The sequence below is a fragment of the Salvelinus alpinus genome, chromosome 3 (genome assembly GCF_045679555.1).
Source record: "Salvelinus alpinus chromosome 3, SLU_Salpinus.1, whole genome shotgun sequence".
Taxonomy (NCBI): domain Eukaryota; kingdom Metazoa; phylum Chordata; class Actinopteri; order Salmoniformes; family Salmonidae; genus Salvelinus; species Salvelinus alpinus.
Window position 1 is genome coordinate 3,077,432 of NC_092088.1, and position 21,486 is coordinate 3,098,917.

Consider the following 21,486-nt stretch of genomic DNA (forward strand, 5'->3'; position numbering starts at 1 on the left):
GATTTGGGTTGCTAGGTTACTCTGTGTAATAGAAACTGGGACAGATTTGGGTTGCTAGGTTACTCTGTGTAATAGAAACTGGGACAGATTTGGGTTGCTAGGTTACTCTGTGTAATAGAAACTGGGACAGATTTGGGTTGCTAGGTTACTCTGTGTAATAGAAACTGGGACAGATTTGGGTTGCTAGGTTACTCTGTGTAATAGAAACTGGGACAGATTTGGGTTGCTAGGTTACTCTGTGTAAAAGTAACTGGGACAGATTTGGGTTGCTAGGTTACTCTGTGTAATAGATACTGACTCAATCCACAAACTTGATCTTCTTTGCTGAACACCGATATTACACCAGATACAAGCTGTGTGTGGATGACTGTCTGTTGATGACTGTCTGTTGATGGCTGTCTGTTGATGGCTGTCTGTTGATGGCTGTCTGTGGATGGCTGTCTGTGGATGGCTGTCTGTGGATGACTGTCTCTGGATGACTGTCTGTGGATGGCTGTCTGTGGATGGCTGTCTGTGGATGACTGTCTGTGGTTGACTGTCTGTGGATGACTGTCTGTGGATGACTGTCTATTGATGACTGTCTTCACACAAGATAATATATTTTCGTATGAATAACTACAAGCGGCTGCACAGTCCTGTTTAGAGTTGTATTGGTTGTGTTTGAGAAGTGGGGCTAGTTCACTTGAGTTGACCATCAGTATTGTTTGTGCTATTATAATTCATTTCAGATGCGCAGAAAATGAAAAAGTTATCAATTAACTACGTCATCTGTATCAGTGGAGTTAACAGAACAAGATGGTCGCCTCGCTTCGAGTTCTTAGGAAACTATGCAGTATTTAGTTTTTTTAATGTATTATTTCTTACATTGTTTCCCCGGGAAATCTTAAGTCTTATTACATACAGTCGGGAGGAACTATTGGATATAAGAGCAACGTCAACTTACCAACATTACGACCAGGAGTACGACCAGGATCCTCTGTTCGGACCACCACTCAGGACAATGGATCTAATTCCAGTAGTAGACCCAAAACAACGGCGCTGCAGAAGGGGCAGACGGAGCAGCCACCTGGTCAGGCTCATATCGCCCACCGCTACCGAGTATACTACTCGCCAATGTCCAGTCTCTTGACAACAAGGTAGACGGAATTTGAGCAAGGGTTACCTTCCAGAGAGACATCAGAGATTGTAACATTCTCTGTTTCAAGGAAACATGGCTCTCTCGGAATATGTTGTCGGAATCGGTCCAGCCACCGGGCTTCTCCATGCATCGCTCCGACAGAGATAAACTCCTCTCTGGAAAGAGGAAGGGCGGGGGTGTATGCTTCATGATTAACGACTCATGGTGTATTCATAACAACATACAGGAACTCAAGTCCTTCTCACCCAACCTAGAATTCCTCACAATCAAATGCCAGCCATTTTACCTACCAAGGGACTTCTCGTCAGTTATAGCTGTGTACATTCCCCCTCAAGCAAACATCAAGACGGCCATCAAGGAACTTCACTGGACTATATGCAAACTGGAAACCATATATCCTGAGGCTGCATTTATTGTAGCTTGGGATTTTAACAAAGAAACCTTAAGAACATTGCTACCTAAATTCTAACAGAGCCATTCAACGCTGGTCCGACCAATCGGGAGCCACGTTTCAAGATTGTTTTGATCACGCGGACTGGAATATGTTTCCCAGTCAGCCTCAGAGAATAACATCGACCTATACTCTGACTCGGTGAGTGAGTTTATAAAGAAGTACATTGGAGATGTTGTACCCACTGTGACTATTAAAACCTACCCCAACCAGAAACCGTGGATGGATAACGGCATTCGCGCAAAAATTAAAAGTGTGAACCACCGCACGGAAAGGTGACTGGGACTATGGCTGAATATAAACAGTGTAGTTAATCCCTCCGCAAGGCAATCTAACAGGCAAAACGTCAGTACAGAGACAAAGGGGAGTCGCAGTTCAACGACTCAGACACGAGACGTATGTGGCAGGGTCTACAGACAATCACGGATTACAATGGGAAAACCAGCCACGTCGCGGCCAGCTAACAAGCACTGCGCCCCCCCCCCCCTCCTTCTCCGTGGCTGACGTGAGTAAAACATTTAAACGTGTTAACCTTCGCAAGGCTGCTGGCCCAGACGGCATCCCTAGCCGCGTCCTCAGAGCATGCGCAGACCAGCTGGCTGGTGTGTACATATTCAATCTCTCCCTGTCCCAGTCTGCTCCCCACTTGCTTCAAGATGTCCACTATTGTTCCTGTTCCCAAGAAAGCAAAGATAACTGAACTAAATGACTAGCACTCACTTCTGTCATCATGAAGTGCTTTGAGAGACGAGTCAATGATCATATCACTTCCACCTTACCTGCCACCCTAGACCCACTTCAGTTTGCTTACCGCCCCAACAGGTCCACAGACGATGCCATCTCCATTACACTGCACACTGCCCTGTCCCATCTGGACAAGAGGAATACCTATGTACGAATGCTGTTCACTGACTACAGCTCAGCATTCAACACCATAGTACCCTCCAAACTCATCATCAAGCTCAAGGCCCTGGGTCTGAACTCCTCCCTGTGCAACTGGGTCCTGGACTTTCTGAAGGGCCGCCCCCAGGTGGTGAAGGTAGGAAACAACACCTCCACTTTGCTGACCCTCAACACTGGGGCCCCACAAGGGTGTGTGCTCAGCCCCCTCCTGTACAGCCTACAGGGAGGAGTGTGGTGTCAGGAAAATAACCTCACACTCAACGTCAACAAAACAAAGGAGATGATCGTGGACTTCAGGAAACAGCAGAGGGAGCACCCCCCTATCCACATCGACGGGACAGTAGTGGAGAAGGTGGAAAGTTTTAAGTTCCTCAGCGTACACATCACGGACAAACTGAAATGGTCCACCCACACAGACAGACAGACAGACAGACAGACAGACAGACAGACAGACAGACAGACAGACAGACAGACAGACAGACAGACAGACAGACAGACAGACAGACAGACAGACAGACAGACAGACAGACAGACAGACAGACAGACCACCCGATGTCACAGGAAGGCCATAAAGATCATCAAGGACAACAACCACCCGAGCCACTGCCTGTTCACCCCGCTATCATCCAGAAGGCGAGGTCAGTACAGGTGCATCAAAGCTGGGACCGAGAGACTGAAAAACAGCTTTTATCTCAAGGCCATCAGACTGTTAAACAGCCATCACTAACTCAGAGAGGCTGCTGCCAACATGGAGACCCAATCAATGGACACTTTAATAAATGGATCACTAGGCACTTTAAACAATGCCACTCTAAATAATGCCACTTTAATAATGTCTACATATCTTACATTACTCATATCACATGTATATACTGTATTTTATACCATCTACTGCATCTTGCCTATGCCGTTCTGTACCACCACTCATTCATATATCTTTATGTACATATTCTTTATCCCTTTACACTTGTGTGTGTGTGTAAGGTAGTAGTTGTGGAATTATTAGGTTAGATTACTTGTTGGTTATTACTGCATTGTCGGAACTAGAAGCACAAGCATTTCGCTACACTCACATTAACATCTGCTAACCATGTGTATGTGACCAATAAAATTTGATTTGATTTGATGCTGGTTGTCATCTGCACTTTTGTCCTGAAGGAGTCACTGGTGCTGCAGGGTCAGGTTAAGAACAGAGAGAGAGAGGAGTCACTGGTGCTGCAGGGTCAGGTTAAGAACAGAGAGAGAGAGAGAGGAGTCACTGGTGCTGCAGGGTCAGGTTAAGAACAGAGAGAGAGAGAGGAGTCACTGGTGCTGCAGGGTCAGGTTAAGAACAGAGAGAGAGAGAGGAGTCACTGGTGCTGCAGGGTCAGGTTAAGAACAGAGAGAGAGAGGAGTCACTGGTGCTGCAGGGTCAGGTTAAGAACAGAGAGAGAGAGGAGTCACTGGTGCTGCAGGGTCAGGTTAAGAACAGAGAGAGAGAGAGGAGTCACTGGTGCTGCAGGGTCAGGTTAAGAACAGAGAGAGAGAGAGGAGTCACTGGTGCTGCAGGGTCAGGTTAAGAACAGAGAGAGAGAGGAGTCACTGGTGCTGCAGGGTCAGGTTAAGAACAGAGAGAGAGAGGAGTCACTGGTGCTGCAGGGTCAGGTTAAGAACAGAGAGAGAGAGAGGAGTCACTGGTGCTGCAGGGTCAGGTTAAGAACAGAGAGAGAGAGAGGAGTCACTGGTGCTGCAGGGTCAGGTTAAGAACAGAGAGAGAGAGGAGTCACTGGTGCTGCAGGGTCAGGTTAAGAACAGAGAGAGAGAGAGGAGTCACTGGTGCTGCAAGGTCAGGTTAAGAACAGAGAGAGAGAGGAGTCACTGGTGCTGCAGGGTCAGGTTAAGAACAGAGAGAGAGAGGAGTCACTGGTGCTGCAGGGTCAGGTTAAGAACAGAGAGAGAGAGAGGAGTCACTGGTGCTGCAGGGTCAGGTTAAGAACAGAGAGAGAGAGAGGAGTCACTGGTGCTGCAGGGTCAGGTTAAGAACAGAGAGAGGGAGAGGAGTCACTGGTGCTGCAGGGTCAGGTTAAGAACAGAGAGAGGGAGAGAGAGGAGTCACTGGTGCTGCAGGGTCAGGTTAAGAACAGAGAGAGAGAGAGAGGAGTCACTGGTGCTGCAGGGTCAGGTTAAGAACAGAGAGAGAGAGGAGTCACTGGTGCTGCAGGGTCAGGTTAAGAACAGAGAGAGAGAGGAGTCACTGGTGCTGCAGGGTCAGGTTAAGAACAGAGAGAGAGAGAGAGGAGTCACTGGTGCTGCAGGGTCAGGTTAAGAACAGAGAGAGAGAGGAGTCACTGGTGCTGCAGGGTCAGGTTAAGAACAGAGAGAGAGAGGAGTCACTGGTGCTGCAGGGTCAGGTTAAGAACAGAGAGAGAGAGAGAGAGGAGTCACTGGTGCTGCAGGGTCAGGTTAAGAACAGAGAGAGAGAGAGGAGTCACTGGTGCTGCAGGGTCAGGTTAAGAACAGAGAGAGAGAGGAGTCACTGGTGCTGCAGGGTCAGGTTAAGAACAGAGAGAGAGAGGAGTCACTGGTGCTGCAGGATCAGGTTAAGAACAGAGAGAGAGAGAGGAGTCACTGGTGCTGCAGGGTCAGGTTAAGAACAGAGAGAGAGAGAGGAGTCACTGGTGCTGCAGGGTCAGGTTAAGAACAGAGAGAGAGAGGAGTCACTGGTGCTGCAGGATCAGGTTAAGAACAGAGAGAGAGAGAGGAGTCACTGGTGCTGCAGGGTCAGGTTAAGAACAGAGAGAGAGAGGAGTCACTGGTGCTGCAGGGTCAGGTTAAGAACAGAGAGAGAGAGGAGTCACTGGTGCTGCAGGATCAGGTTAAGAACAGAGAGAGAGAGAGGAGTCACTGGTGCTGCAGGGTCAGGTTAAGAACAGAGAGAGAGAGGAGTCACTGGTGCTGCAGGGTCAGGTTAAGAACAGAGAGAGAGAGGAGTCACTGGTGCTGCAGGGTCAGGTTATGAACAGAGAGGACTCTGGGTGAAGGGTTACATTTCATACTTTTAGGTTGTGTGGATACTGATGTGGGTTGTGTGGATACTGATGGGGGTTGTGTGGATACTGATGGGGGTTGTGTGGATACTGTTGGGGGTTGTGTGGATACTGATGGGGGTTGGGGGTTGTGTAGGTACTGATGGGGGTTGTGTGGGTACTGATGGGGGTTGTGTGGATACTGATGGGGGTTGTGTGGATACTGATGTGGTTTGTGTGGATACTGATGGGGGTTGTGTGGATACTGATGGGGGTTGTGTGGATACTGATGGGGGTTGTGTGGATACTGATGGGGGTTGGGGGTTGTGTGGATACTGATGTGGGTTGTGTGGATACTGATGGGGGTTGTGTGGATACTGATGTGGTTTGTGTGGATACTGGTGGGGGTTGTGTGGATACTGATGGGGGTTGTGTGGATACTGATGGGGGTTGTGTGGATGCTGATGGGGGTTGTGTGGGTACTGATGGGGGTTGTGTGGATACTGTTGGGGGTTGTGTGGATACTGATGGGGGTTGTGTGTGGATACTGATGGGGGTTGTGTGGATACTGATGGGGGTTGTGTGGATACTGATGGGGGTTGTGTGGATACTGATGGGGGTTCTGTGGATACTGATGGGGGTTGTGTGGATACTGTTGGGGGTTGTGTGGATACTGTTGGGGGTTGTGTGGATACTGATGGGGGTTGTGTGGATACTGATGGGGGTTGTGTGGGTACTGATGGGGGTTGTGTGGATACTGATGGGGTTGTGTGGATACTGATGGGGTTGTGTGGGTACTGATGGGGGTTGTGTGGATACTGATGGGGGTTGTGTGGATACTGATGGGGGTTGTGTGGATACTGTTGGGGGTTGTGTGGATACTGATGGGGGTTGTGTGGGTACTGATGGGGGTTGTGTGGATACTGTTGGGGGTTGTGTGGATACTGATGGGGGTTGTGTGGGTACTGATGGGGGTTGTGTGGATACTGATGGGGGTTGTGTGGATACTGATGGGGGTTGTGTGGATACTGATGGGGGTTGTGTGGATACTGATGGGGGTTGGGGGTTGTGTGGGTACTGATGGGGGTTGTGTGGATACTGATGGGGGTTGTGTGGGTACTGATGGGGGTTGTGTGGATACTGATGGGGGTTGTGTGGATACTGAGGGGGGTTGCGTGGATACTGATGGGGGTTGTGTGGATACTGATGGGGTTTGCGTGGATACTGATGGGGGTTGGGGGTTGCGTGGATACTGATGGGGGCTGTGTGGATACTGAGGGGGGTTGCGTGGATACTGATGGGGGTTGGGGGTTGCGTGGATACTGATGGGGGCTGTGTGGATACTGATGGGGTTTGCGTGGATACTGATGGGGGTTGTGTGGATACTGATGGGGGTCGTGTGGATACTGATGGGGGTCGTGTGGATACTGAGGGGGGTTTGTGTGGATACTGAGGGGGGTTTGTGTGGATACTGATGGGGGTTGGGGGTTGTGTGGATACTGATGGGGGCTGTGTGGATACTGATGGGGGTTGTGTGGATACTGATGGGGGCTGTGTGGATACTGAGGGGGGTTTGTGTGGATACTGATGGGGGTTGTGTGGATACTGAGGGGGGTTTGTGTGGATACTGAGGGGGGTTTGTGTGGATACTGATGGGGGTTGGGGGTTGTGTGGATACTGATGGGGGCTGTGTGGGTACTGATGGGGGTTGTGTGGATACTGATGGGGGTTGTGTGGATACTGATGGGGGTTGTGTGGATACTGATGGGGGTTTGTGTGGATACTGATGGGGGTTGTGTGGGTACTGATGGAGGTTGTGTGGATACTGATGGGGTTGTGTGGATACTGATGGGGGTTGGGGGCTGTGTGGATACTGATGGGGGTTGTGTGGATACTGATGGGGGCTGTGTGGATACTGAGGGGGGTTTGTGTGGATACTGAGGGGGGTTTGTGTGGATACTGATGGGGGTTGTGTGGATACTGAGGGGGGTTTGTGTGGATACTGAGGGGGGTTTGTGTGGATACTGATGGGGGTTGGGGGTTGTGTGGATACTGATGGGGTTTGTGTGGATACTGATGGGGTTTGTGTGGATACTGATGGGGGTTGTGTGGATACTGATGGGGGTTTGTGTGGATACTGATGGGGGTTGTGTGGGTACTGATGGAGGTTGTGTGGATACTGATGGAGTTGTGTGGATACTGATGAGGGTTTGTGTGGATACTGATGGGGGTTGTGTGGGTACTGATGGGGGTTGTGTGGATACTGATGGGGTTTGTGTGGATACTGATGGGGGTTGTGTGGATACTGAGGGGGGTTGTGTGGATACTGATGGTGGTTGTGTGGATACTGATGGGGGTTGTGTGGATACTGATGGGCGTTGTGTGGATACTGATGGGGGTTCTGTGGATACTGATGGGGGTTGGGGGTTGTGTGGATACTGATGGGGTTTGTGTGGATACTGATGGGGGCTGTGTGGATACTGATGGGGGCTGTGTGGATACTGATGGGGGTTGTGTGGATACTGATGGGGTTGTGTGGGTACTGATGGGGGTTGGGGGTTGTGTGGGTACTGATGGGGTTTGTGTGGATACTGATGGGGGCTGTGTGGATACTGATGGGGGCTGTGTGGATACTGATGGGGTTTGTGTGGATACTGATGGGGGTTGTGTGGATACTGATGGGGGTTGTGTGGATACTGATGGGGGTTGTGTGGATACTGATGGGGGTTGTGTGGATACTGATGGGGGTTGTGTGGATACTGATGGGGTTGTGTGGATACTGATGGGGTTTGTGTGGATACTGATGGGGTTTGTGTGGATACTGATGGGGTTGTGTGGGTACTGATGGGGGTTGTGTGGATACTGATGGGGGTTGTGTGGATACTGATGGGGGTTGTGTGGATACTGTTGGGGGTTGTGTGGATACTGATGGGGGTTGTGTGGGTACTGATGGGGGTTGTGTGGATACTGATGGGGGTTGCGTGGATACTGATGGGGGTTGCGTTGATACTGATGGGGGCTGTGTGTATACTGATGGGGTTTGCGTGGATACTGATGGGGGTTGTGTGGATACTGAGGGGGGTTTGTATGGATACTGAGGGGGGTTTGTGTGGATACTGATGGGGGTTGGGGGTTGTGTGGATACTGATGGGGGCTGTGTGGATACTGATGGGGGTTTGTGTGGATACTGAGGGGGGTTTGTGTGGATACTGATGGGGGTTGTGTGGATACTGAGGGGGGTTTGTGTGGATACTGAAGGGGGTTTGTGTGGATACTGAGGGGGGTTTGTGGGTATACTGATGGGGGTTGTGTGGATACTGAAGGGGGTTTGTGTGGATACTGAAGGGGGTTTGTGTGGATACTGATGGGGGTTGGGGGTTGTGTGGATACTGATGGGGGCTGTGTGGATACTGATGGGGTTTGTGTGGATACTGATGGGGTTGTGTGGATACTGATGGGGGTTGTGTGGATACTGATGGGGGTTTGTGTGGATACTGATGGGGGTTGTGTGGGTACTGATGGGGGTTGTGTGGATACTGATGGGGGTTTGTGTGGATACTGATGGGGGTTGTGTGGGTACTGATGGGGGTTGTGTGGATACTGATGGGGGCTGTGTGGATACTGATGGGGGTTGTGTGGATTCTGAGGGGGGTTGTGTGGATACTGATGGAGGTTGTGTGGATACTGATGGGGTTTGTGTGGATACTGATGGGGGTTGTGTGGGTACTGATGGGGGTTGTGTGGATACTGATGGAGGTTGTGTGGATACTGATGGGGGTTGTGTAGGTACTGATGGGGGTTGTGTGAATACTGATGGGGTTTGTGTGGATACTGATGGGGGTTGTGTGGATACTGAGGGGGGTTGTGTGGATACTGATGGGGGTTGTGTGGATACTGATGGGGGTTGTGTGGATACTGATGGGGGTTGTGTGGATACTGATGGGGGTTCTGTGGATACTGATGGGGGTTGGGGGTTGTGTGGATACTGATGGGGTTTGTGTGGATACTGATGGGGGCTGTGTGGATAATGATGGGGGCTGTGTGGATACTGATGGGGGTTGGGGGTTGTGTGGATACTGAGGGGGGTTGTGTGGATACTGATGGGGGTTGGGGGTTGTGTGGGTACTGATGTGGTTTGTGTGGATACTGATGGGGGCTGTGTGGATACTGATGGGGTTTGTGTGGATACTGATGGGGGTTGTGTGGATACTGATGGGGGTTGTGTGGATACTGATGGGGGTTGGGGGTTGTGTGGATACTGATGGGGGTTGTGTGGATACTGTTGGGGGTTGTGTGGATACTGATGGGGGTTGTGTGGATACTGATGGGGGTTGTGTGGATACTGATGGGGGTTGTGTGGATACTGATGGGGGTTGTGTGGATACTGATGGGGGTTGTGTGGATACTGATGGGGGTTGTGTGGATACTGATGGGGTTGCGTGGGTACTGATGGGGGTTGTGTGTCTGTTTGTTTCAGCAACACAGTGCTGAGGAAGGACGTGACGGTGATGGACACAGACTCTCCTCCTAAAGCTGACGCAGGGCTCAAGCCAGGTGAGTTAACACTCTGCACCGAGGAGGGAGGAGAGGGAGGAGGTGGGAGAAAGGAGAGGAGGGAGGAGGGAAGAGTAGGAGGGAGGAGGGAAGAGGAGGAGGAAGGAGAGGGAGGCGAAGGGGAGGAGGAGGAAGGAGAGGAGGGAGGAGAGGGAGGAGGTGGGAGAAAGGAGAGGAGGGAGGAGGGAGAAGGGAGAGGAGGGAGGAGGAGGTGGGAGAAGGAGAGGAGGAAGGGAGGAGGAGGTGGGAGAAAGGAGAGGGAGGAGGTGGGAGAAGGAGAGGAGGGATGAGGAGGTGGGAGAAGGAGAGGAGGGAGGAGGTGGGAGAAAGGAGAGGAGGGAGGAGGAGGTGGGAGAAGGAGAGGAGGGAGGAGGTGGGAGGGAGGAGGAGGTGGGAGAAAGGAGAGGGAGGAGGTGGGAGAAGGAGAGGAGGGAGGAGGAGGTGGGAGAAGGAGAGGAGGGAGGAGGTGGGAGAACGGAGAGGAGGGAGGAGGAGGTGGGAGAAGGAGAGGAGGGAGGGAGGAGGAGGTGGGAGAAAGGAGAGGGAGGAGGTGGGAGAAGGAGAGGAGGGAGGAGGAGGTGGGAGAAGGAGAGGAGGGAGGGAGGAGGAGGTGGGAGAAAGGAGAGGGAGGAGGTGGGAGAAGGAGAGGAGGGAGGAGGAAAGAGGAGGTGGAAGGAGAGGGAGGAGAAGGAGAGGAAGGTGTGAAGAGGAGGGAGGAAAGAGGAGGGAAGAGGAGGGAGGAGGAAAGAGGAGGTGGAAGGAGAGGGAGAGGAAGGTGTGAAGAGGAGGGAGGAGGAGGAGGAAAGAGGAGGGAGGAGAAGGGAGGAAGGAGGTCTTCTAGCATAGAGAAACCGACTGGGACCACCTGAGGCTCAGTCGGTAGAGCATGACAAATGCAATGCCAAGGGTTGTTGGTTCGATTCCCGCTGGGGCCACCTATATGTAAAATTTATGCACACATGACTATAACTCGGATAAAAGCACCAGCTAAATGTCTTGTTGTATATGTTGTATTGTATCAGGGTTGGGATTCACAAGGTGTCAGAGTGATAAGCCACGTCTCCCACTTCCTGTCCATGTCATCTAGTTCATTATCTGAAAGACCAATCTGATTGGAGATCAGCACTGAGAGGCTACATTTACACAGGCAATACAATTCTGATCTTTTGCCACTCATTTTGTCTTTTGGCCAATGAGATCAGATCTTTTGCTAATAATTGGGCTGTCTGCGTAAATTCAGCCTTTGTGAATACAGGGCATGTCGTGTCACTTCTCTCGGACCTGGCTGGGAGGAAGAAATATAAAATACAGGTTCTGTGCTCCGCTGGAGGAAAGGTGTCTGCTGCCATCTCTCTCTGTCTGTCTGTCTGTCTGTCTGTCTGTCTGTCTGTCTGTCTGTCTGTCTGTCTCTGTCTCTCTCTGTCTCTCTGTCTCTGTCTCTCGCTCTGTCTCTCTCTGTCTCTCTCTGTCTCTCTCTCTGTCTCTCTCTCTATCTCTCTGTCTCTCTCTCTCTCTCTGTCTCTGTCGCTCTGTCTCTGTCTCTGTCTCTCTGTGTCTCCGTCTCTCTCTCTCTCTCTCTCTCTCTGTCTCTCTCTACCTCTCTCTCTCTCTCTCTCTCTCTCTCTCTCTCTCTCTCTCTCTCTCTCTCTCTCTCTCTCTCTCTCTCTCTGTCTCTCTCTACCTCTCTCTCTACCTCTCTCTCTCTCTCTCTCTCTCTCTCTCTCTCTCTCTCTCTCTCTCTCTCTCTCTCTCTCTCTCTCTCTCTCTCTCTCTCTTTGTCTCGGTCTTTCTTCTGTGGTCAGCATGAAATAAGCTTTTTTATTTCAGCTCATGAAACATGGGACCAACACTTTACATGTTCCGTTTATATTATTGTTTAGTGTGTGTATTTATATATATATTTGGATTTTAGATTTTTCAAAGTAGCCACACTTTGCCCTGACAGCTTTGTACACTCTTGGCATTCTCTCAACCAGCTTCATGAGGTAGTCACCTGGAATGCATTTCAATTATTGATTTTATGTGTGTGTGTGTGTGTGTGTGTGTGTGTGTGTGTGTGTGTGTGTGTGTGTGTGTGTGTGTGTGTGTGTGTGTGTGTGTGTGTGTGTGTCAGCGTTGGATGCGGCTGTGGAGTTTGTGCATCAGGCGGTGGTGCCCGGCTCCTGGAGGACTGAGGTGAAAGACGAGAGTTCCACCAGTGAGGAAGATGAGGAGGAGGAAGAGCAGGAGGAAGAGGCCAGCGAAGAAGAGGAAGAGGTAATCATGTCATATTAACCTGCTGAGTAAAGCGAGAAACTCACCAGAAGGGGGTTGGCGGGCAGAGCGAGGGCGCGTGGAAAGGACGGGACAGGCAGAGCAGTGACTGTATGCTAGAAGGATAGTCCATATGTCCAGTCATCTTTGCTGATAGCGATGTTGTGTTTCCTTAAGTGGATGAGTTGGTCTAATTTAGCATGTACGGTAAATCCTCAACCGTTACCTACCTCTTTTTCAATTCAAATGAGCAGGAAAAAGAGTGAATAATGACATGTCTGTTGTTTTGTGTGACTACAGCACCAGGGATAATACGCTAAATAGAGACCTTCTAATTGAATGAGGCGTTAAAGTGGACCGCCCGCCCGCCCGGCTTGGGTCATTATAATTCAAAACAATGCATTCTAAAATAATCAAATAACGCCTCGCACGCTCACCCTTAGTGAGTTTAAGCCATTGGAGAGATGTGTCCTTTGAGTTTAGGCCGTAAGTTGGCACAGGAGGGCATAAAATCAGTTTGGACCGCTTACGAGAAAAGGGCTCCCCCAAGGTTAAATTCTAGGACCCTTTCGTTCCACGCTGTAGATAAAATGATAGAGGAAGAACTATACATCGGTCAAATAGTAAAACATTGCCCAGGGTATGATACACCTTTCGCAGTGGGAGGAGCCAAGCTGAGCTCTTTTATTGTTATTTCCTGTTCCTGTGTGCAGGAGGAAGTGGAGCCGTTCCCTGAGGAGAGAGACAACTTCCTGCAGCAGCTGTACAAGTTCATGGAGGACAGAGGTCTGCAGTTTATAGAATGCAACATTTTCAACCCCTTAACTTAATGTTCCCACCATGCACCTGACAGCAGAGGAGGCTGGTTTGAGGAGTTATAGGAAGATGGGCTGGATTGGAATAAATGGAACTGAATGACACAGCAAACATATGATAACCGTTCCATCCCAGCCATTACAATGAGCCCGTCCTCCTATAGCTCCCCCCACCAGCCTCCTCTGCCCGACAGTAACTGGATGATTTGATGGAATCTTCATTCTAACAGGAAGACATTGAGGCCATGGTCTCTTTTCCAAATATAAATATACACATTTTACACCTAAAAAATATATATATACAGAACCAGTCAATAGTTCGGACTGGTATGATTTATTTTAGGTGTAAACTCTAAAACTATTTTTTATCTCACCCATCTGTATACAATACACCATAATGACAAAGTGTTTTTAGACATTTTTTTTTTGCAAATGTCTAACCCATCTAAACTCGGCAAAAAAAGAAACGTCCCTTTTTCAGGACCCCGTCTTTCAAAGATAATTCGTAAAAATCCAAATAACTTCACAGATCTTCATTGTAAAGGGTTTAAACACTGTTTCCCATGCTTGTTCAATGAACCATAAATAATGGCCAGCGAAGAGCCCGGATCTCAATCCCATTGAGCACGTCTGGGACCTGTTGGATCGGAGGGTGAGGGCTAGGGCCATTCCCCCCAGAAATGTCTGGGAACTCACAGGTGCCTTGGTGGAAGAGTGGGGTAACATCTCACAGCAAGAACTGGCAGTACTTAAAACTTCTTAGGGCTGCAATCCGTTAACAGGATCGATATGACAACAGCCAGTGAAAGTGCAGGACGCCAAATTCAAACAACAGAAATCTCATAATTAAAATTCCTCAAACATACAAGTATTTCACACCATTTCAAAGATACACTTCTTGTTAATCCCACCACAGTGTCCGACTTCAAAAAGTCTTTACAGCGAAAGCACAACAAACGATTATGTTAGGTCACCGCAAAATCACAGAAAAACATTTTCCAGCCAAAGACAGGAGTCACAAAAAGCAGAAATAGAGATAAAATGAATCACTAACCTTTGGTGAGCTTCATCAGATGACACTCATAGGACTTCATGTTACACAATATATATGTTTTGTTCGATAAAGTTCATATTTATATCCAAAAACCTCAGTTTACATTGGCGCTATGTTCAGAAATGCCTCCAAAATATCCGGAGGAATTGCAGAGTGCCACGTCAAATAACAGAAATACTCATCATAAACTTTGATGAAAGATACATGTTTTACACAGAATTAAAGATACACTTGTTCTTAATGCAACCGCTGTGTCAGGTTTCAAAAAAGCTTTACGGCAAAAGCACAATATTCAATAATCTGAGAACAGCGTTCAGCCACAAAAGCAAGCCATACAGTTACCCTCCAAATTGTGGAGTCAACAAAAGTCAGAAATAACATTATAAATCTTCTTTTACTGATCTTCATCGGAATGCACTCCCAGGACTCCCACTTCCACAAGAAATGTTTGTTTTGTTCGGTAGTGTCCATCATTTATGTCCAAATAGCTACTTTTGTTAGCGCGTTTGGTAAACAAATCCAAAGCGCGTTCACTAAAAGCAGACGAAATGTCAAAAAGTTCCGTAAAAGTCAGTAGAAACATGTCAAACGATGTACTGAATCAATCTTTAGGATGTTTTTAACATAAATCTTCAATAATGTTCCAACCGGAGAATTCCATTGTCTTCAGAAGTGCGATGGAACAGAGCTCGCTCTCACATGAACGCGCATGGCCAGCGCATGTTCAGCTCATGGCAGACCTTACTCAATCCCCTCTCATTCGGCCCCACTTCACAGTAGAAGCATCAGACAAGGTTTTAAAGACTGTTGACATCTAGTGGAAGCCGTAGGAAGTGACCCATATCCCACTGTGTATTCAATAAGGGCTGGGTTGAAAATCGACCACTCCTCAGATTTCCCACTTCCTGGTTGGATTTTTTTCTCAGGTTTTTGCCTGCCATATGAGTACTGTTATACTCACAGACATCATTCAAACAGTTTTAGAAACTTCAGAGTGTTTTCTATCCAATACTAATAACAATATGCATATATTTGCAACTAGGACTGAGGAGCAGGCAGTTTACTCTGGGCACCTTTTCGTCCAAGCTACTCAATACTGCCACTGCAGCTATAAGAAGTTAATGCAGCTGGTGGCCACACCATATACTGACTGTTACTTTTGATTTTGACCCCCCCCCCCCCCCCTTTGTTCAGGGACACATTATTCCATTTCTGTTAGTCACATGTCTGTGGAACTTGTTCAGTTTATGTCTCAGTAGTTGAATCTTGTTATGTTCATACAAATATTTACACATGTTAAGTTTGCTGAAAATAAACGCAGTTGGCAGTGAGAGGACGTTTATTTTTTTGCTGAGTTTTATAAAACAAAGTCATGGGAAGCACAAATAAAACGTGCGCAATACTTCTGAGATAGACTACACTGGGCTTTCAGGGACTGACCTTTAGGTTGTTTTTGATCCTGCTGTAGGAACCCCCATCAACAAGAAGCCCGTGCTGGGCTACAGGAACCTGGACCTCTTCAAGCTCTACAGACTGGTGCACCAACTGGGGGGCTTCCACGATGTGAGTACCACACACTTATCATGACGCTCATTGGTGGTCCACGTCTTAACCCTCACTTCTAATTGGACCCTGTGATGTATTGATGTGATGTAGTTTCCTGTGATGTATTGATGTGATGTAGTTTCCTGTGATGTATTGATGTGATGTAGTTTCGTGTAATGTATTGATGTGATGTAGTTTCGTGTGATGTATTGATGTGATGTAGTTTCGTGTGATGTATTGATGTGATGTAGTTTCCTGTAATGTATTGATGTGATGTATTGATGTGATGTAGTTTCCTGTGATGTATTGATGTGATGTAGTTTCCTGTAATGTATTGATGTGATGTAGTTTCGTGTGATGTATTGATGTGATGTAGTTTCGTGTAATGTATTGATGTGATGTAGTTTCGTGTGATGTATTGATGTGATGTAGTTTCGTGTGATGTATTGATGTGATGTAGTTTCCTGTAATGTATTGATGTGATGTAGTTCCATGTAATGTATTGATGTGATGTAGTTCCCTGTGATGTATTGATGTGATGTAGTTCCCTGTGATGTATTGATGTGATGTAGTTTCGTGTGATGTATTGATGTGATGTAGTTTCGTGTGATGTATTGATGTGATGTAGTTCCCTGTGATGTATTGATGTGATGTAGTTCTCTGTGATGTATTGATGTGATGTAGTTTCGTGTGATGTATTGATGTGATGTAGTTCCCTGTGATGTATTGATGTGATGTAGTTCTCTGTGATGTATTGATGTGATGTAGTTTCGTGTGATGTATTGATGTGATGTAGTTTCGTGTAATGTATTGATGTGATGTAGTTTCGTGTGATGTATTGATGTGATGTAGTTTCCTGTAATGTATTGATGTGATGTATTGATGTGATGTAGTTCCCTGTGATGTATTGATGTGATGTAGTTTCGTGTGATGTATTGATGTGATGTAGTTTCCTGTGATGTATTGATGTGATGTAGTTCTCTGTGATGTATTGATGTGATGTAGTTCTCTGTGATGTATTGATGTGATGTAGTTTCCTGTAATGTATTGATGTGATGTAGTTTCCTGTGATGTATTGATTTGTTTTAGTTCCATTTAGATTTCACCAGCCTTTGTTTTTAGTTAATCTTCTAGTCAGACACATTGTCTTTCACTCTGACAAACACGTATCTCCTATTCCCTGTTTCACTCTGTGTCCTGTTCTCTGTGTCCTGTCAGATTGAGAGCGGGTCCGTATGGAAGACTGTCTACCAAGCTCTGGGAATCCCTGTTCTCAACTCTGCCGCCGGCTACAATGTCAAATGTGCTTACCGCAAGTACGTAGTGAGAGCCCGTTGATTATCTGTGTACCACTGATAATGTACCTTTTTAGGGGGACCCCTCTTGAGTCGCTGTGGTGCTTTGATATTGGTTTAATGATCAGGCTGTGTCTGGTGTGGTATCCTTAGGTACCTGTATTGTTGTTCTGGTGTGGTAATTCTCCTCAGATACCTGTATTGTTGTTATGGTGTGGTAATCCTCCTCAGGTACCTGTATTGTTGTTATGGTGTGGTACACCTCCTCAGGTACCTGTATTGTTGTTATGGTGTGGTAATCCTCCTCAGGTACCTGTATTGTTGTTATGGTGTGGTAATCCTCCTCAGGTACCTGTATTGTTGTTATGGTGTGGTACACCTCCTCAGGTACCTGTATTGTTGTTATGGTGTGGTAATCCTCCTCAGGTACCTGTATTGTTGTTATGGTGTGGTAATCCTCCTCAGGTACCTGTATTGTTGTTATGGTGTGGTATCCTCAGGTACCTGTATTGTTGTTATGGTGTGGTAATCCTCCTCAGGTACCTGTATTGTTGTTATGGTGGTGTACCTGTATTGTTGTTATGGTGTGGTGGTAATCCTCCTCAGGTACCTGTATTGTTGTTATGGTGTGGTACACCTCCTCAGGTACCTGTATTGTTGTTATGGTGTGGTAATCCTCCTCAGGTACCTGTATTGTTGTTATGGTGTGGTAATCCTCCTCAGGTACCTGTATTGTTGTTATGGTGGTGTACCTGTATTGTTGTTATGGTGTGGTAATCCTCCTCAGGTACCTGTATTGTTGTTATGGTGTGGTAATCCTCCTCAGGTACCCTTATTGTTGTTATGGTGTGGTAATCCTCCTCAGGTACCTGTATTGTTGTTATGGTGTGGTAATCCTCCTCAGGTACCTGTATTGTTGTTATGGTGTGGTAATCCTCCTCAGGTACCCTTATTGTTGTTATGGTGTGGTAATCCTCCTCAGGTACCTGTATTGTTGTTATGGTGTGGTACTCCTCAGGTACCTGTATTGTTGTTATGGTGTGGTAATCCTCCTCAGGTACCTGTATTGTTGTTATGGTGTGGTAATCCTCCTCAGGTACCTGTATTGTTGTTATGGTGTGGTAATCCTACTCAGGTACCTGTATTGTTGTTATGGTGTGGTAATCCTCCTCAGGTACCTGTATTGTTGTTATGGTGTGGTAATCCCACTCAGGTACCTGTATTGTTGTTATGGTGTGGTAATCCTCCTCAGGTACCTGTATTGTTGTTATGGTGTGGTACACCTCCTCAGGTACCTGTATTGTTGTTATGGTGTGGTAATCCTCCTCAGGTACCTGTATTGTTGTTATGGTGTGGTAATCCTCAGGTACCTGTATTGTTGTTATGGTGTGGTAATCCTCCTCAGGTCCCTGTATTGTTGTTATAGTGTGGTAATCCTCCTCAGGTACCTGTATTGTTGTTATGGTGTGGTAATCCTCCTCAGGTACCTGTATAGTTGTTATGGTGTGGTAATCCTCCTCAGGTACCTGTATTGTTGTTATGGTGTGGTACACCTCCTCAGGTACCTGTATTGTTGTTATGGTGTGGTAATCCTCCTCAGGTACCTGTATTGTTGTTATGGTGTGGTATCCTCAGGTACCTGTATTGTTGTTATGGTGTGGTAATCCTCCTCAGGTACCTGTATTGTTGTTATGGTGTGGTATCCTCAGGTACCTGTATTGTTGTTATGGTGTGGTACACCTCCTCAGGTACCTGTATTGTTGTTATGGTGTGGTACACCTCCTCAGGTACCTGTATTGTTGTTATGGTGTGGTAATCTTCCTCAGGTACCTGTATTGTTGTTATGGTGTGGTGGTACTCCTCAGGTACCTGTATTGTTGTTATGGTGTGGTAATCCTCCTCAGGTACCTGTATTGTTGTTATGGTGTGGTAATCCTCCTCAGGTACCTGTATTGTTGTTATGGTGTGGTATCCTCAGGTACCTGTATTGTTGTTATGGTGTGGTACACCTCCTCAGGTACCTGTATTGTTGTTATGGTGTGGTACACCTCCTCAGGTACCTGTATTGTTGTTATGGTGTGGTAATCCTCCTCAGGTACCTGTATTGTTGTTATGGTGTGGTACAACTCCTCAGGTACCTGTATTGTTGTTATGGTGTGGTACACCTCCTCAGGTACCTGTATTGTTGTTATGGTGTGGTAATCCTCCTCAGGTACCTGTATTGTTGTTATGGTGTGGTAATCCTCCTCAGGTACCTGTATTGTTGTTATGGTGTGGTATCCTCAGGTACCTGTATTGTTGTTATGGTGTGGTAATCCTCCTCAGGTACCTGTATTGTTGTTATGGTGTGGTATCCTTAGGTACCTGTATTGTTATTATGGTGTGGTAATCCTCCTCAGGTACCTGTATTGTTGTTATGGTGTGGTACACCTCCTCAGGTACCTGTATTGTTGTTATGGTGTGGTGGTAATTCTCCTCAGGTACCTGTATTGTTGTTATGGTGTGGTAATCCTCCTCAGGTACCTGTATTGTTGTTATGGTGTGGTATCCTCAGGTACCTGTATTGTTGTTATGGTGTGGTATCCTCAGGTACCTGTATTGTTGTTATGGTGTGGTAATCCTCCTCAGGTACCTGTCCTTTTGTTAGGGTGTGGTATCCGCAGGTACCTGTATTGTTGTTATGGTGGTGTACCTGTATTGTTGTTATGGTGTGGTGGTACTCCTCAGGTACCTGTATTGTTGTTATGGTGTGGTACACCTCCTCAGGTACCTGTATTGTTGTTATGGTGTGGTACACCTCCTCAGGTACCTGTATTGTTGTTATGGTGTGGTAATCCTCCTCAGGTACCTGTATTGTTGTTATGGTGTGGTAATCCTCCTCAGGTACCTGTATTGTTGTTATGGTGTGGTGGTACTCCTCGGGTACCTGTATTGTTGTTATGGTGTGGTACTCCTCAGGTACCTGTATTGTTGTTATGGTGTGGTATCCTCAGGTACCTGTATTGTTGTTATGGTGTGGTAATCCTCCTCAGGTACCTGTATTGTTGTTATGATGTGGTACACCTCCTCAGGTACCTGTATTGTTGTTATGGTGTGGTAATCCTCCTCAAGTACCTGTATTGTTGTTATGGTGTGGTAATCCTCCTCAGATACCTGTATTGTTGTTATGGTGTGGTAATCCTCCTCAGGTACCTGTATTGTTGTTCTGGTGTTGTAAATCTCCTCAGGTACCTGTATGGGTTTGAGGAGTACTGCACATCCTGCGCCATCACTTTCCGCATGGACCTTCCCCTGAAGCAGCCCAAGGCAGAGGGGGGAAAGGCTGAGGGGGAGGCAGGGGGAGACAGTATCGTCCACCCTGTAGCCTCTTCAAGCTCAGCAGAGGAGCAGAAACGGAAAGCCTGCCACTCTGAGAGAGAGATCATGTGCTGCTCAGAGTCCAGCAATACTCAGCTCATCGTCTGCAAGGTACTGGACTCTCTTCCTCTCTCTCTCTCGCGCTGTCAGTATAAGCACCAAGCCCAGTTCCCAACAACATCAGGATCATCTTTAGCGTCAGGATCATCTTTAGCGTCAGGATCATCTTTAGCGTCAGGATCATCTTTAGCATCTTTAATATCAGGATCATCTTTAGCGTCAGGATAATCTTTAGAGTCAGGATCATCTTTAGCATCTTTAGCATCTTTAGCATCAGGATCATCTTTAGCATCTTTAATATCAGGATCATCTTTAGCATCTTTAATATCAGGATCATCTTTAACGTCAGGATCATCTTTAGCGTCAGGATCATCTTTAGCATCTTTAATATCAGGATCATCTTTAGCATCTTTAATATCAGGATCATCTTTAGCATCAGGATCATCTTTAGAGTCAGGATTATCTTTAGAGTCAGGATTATCTTTAGAGTCATGATTGTTTTTAGCGTCAGGATCATCTTTAGCATCTTTAATATAGGGATTATCTTTAGCGTCAGGATCATCTTTAGAGTCAGGATCATCTTTAGCGTCAGGATCATCTTTAGCGTCAGGATTATCTTTAGCGTCAGGATCGTCTTTAGCATCTTTAATATCAGGATCATCTTTAGCGTCAGAATCAACTTTAGCGTCAGGATCATCTTTAGAGTCAGGATCATCTTTAGCGTCAGGCTTATTTTTAGAGTCAATATCATCTTTAGCGTCAGTATCATCTTTAGCGTCAGGATTATCTTTAGCGTCAGTATCATCTTTAGCATCTTTAATATCAGGATCATCTTTAGCGTCAGGATCATCTTTAGCATCTTTAATATCAGGATCATCTTTAGCGTCAGGATCATCTTTAGCATCTTTAATATCAGGATCATCTTTAGCGTCAGGATCATCTTTAGCATCTTTAATATCAGGATCATCTTTAGCGTCAGGATCATCTTTAGCGTCAGGATCATCTTTAGCAACTTTAGCGTCAGGATCATCTTTAGCATCTTTAGCGTCAGGATCA

The 21,486-nt window shown here is 47.1% G+C and overlaps 1 protein-coding gene across 1 annotated transcript in view; it reads left to right on the top strand.

Annotated features, from left to right (window-relative positions):
- arid4b (AT-rich interaction domain 4B) overlaps nucleotides 1-21,486 on the top strand; it is a 295,187-nt gene that overhangs the window by 222,322 nt on the left and 51,379 nt on the right. The window contains exons 10-15 of the mRNA XM_071391284.1: nucleotides 9,975-10,051; nucleotides 12,165-12,307; nucleotides 13,018-13,090; nucleotides 15,642-15,736; nucleotides 16,937-17,034; nucleotides 20,241-20,481. Coding sequence (XP_071247385.1) covers nucleotides 9,975-10,051; nucleotides 12,165-12,307; nucleotides 13,018-13,090; nucleotides 15,642-15,736; nucleotides 16,937-17,034; nucleotides 20,241-20,481 — 727 coding nt within the window. The remainder of the gene's footprint in view (nucleotides 1-9,974; nucleotides 10,052-12,164; nucleotides 12,308-13,017; nucleotides 13,091-15,641; nucleotides 15,737-16,936; nucleotides 17,035-20,240; nucleotides 20,482-21,486) is intronic.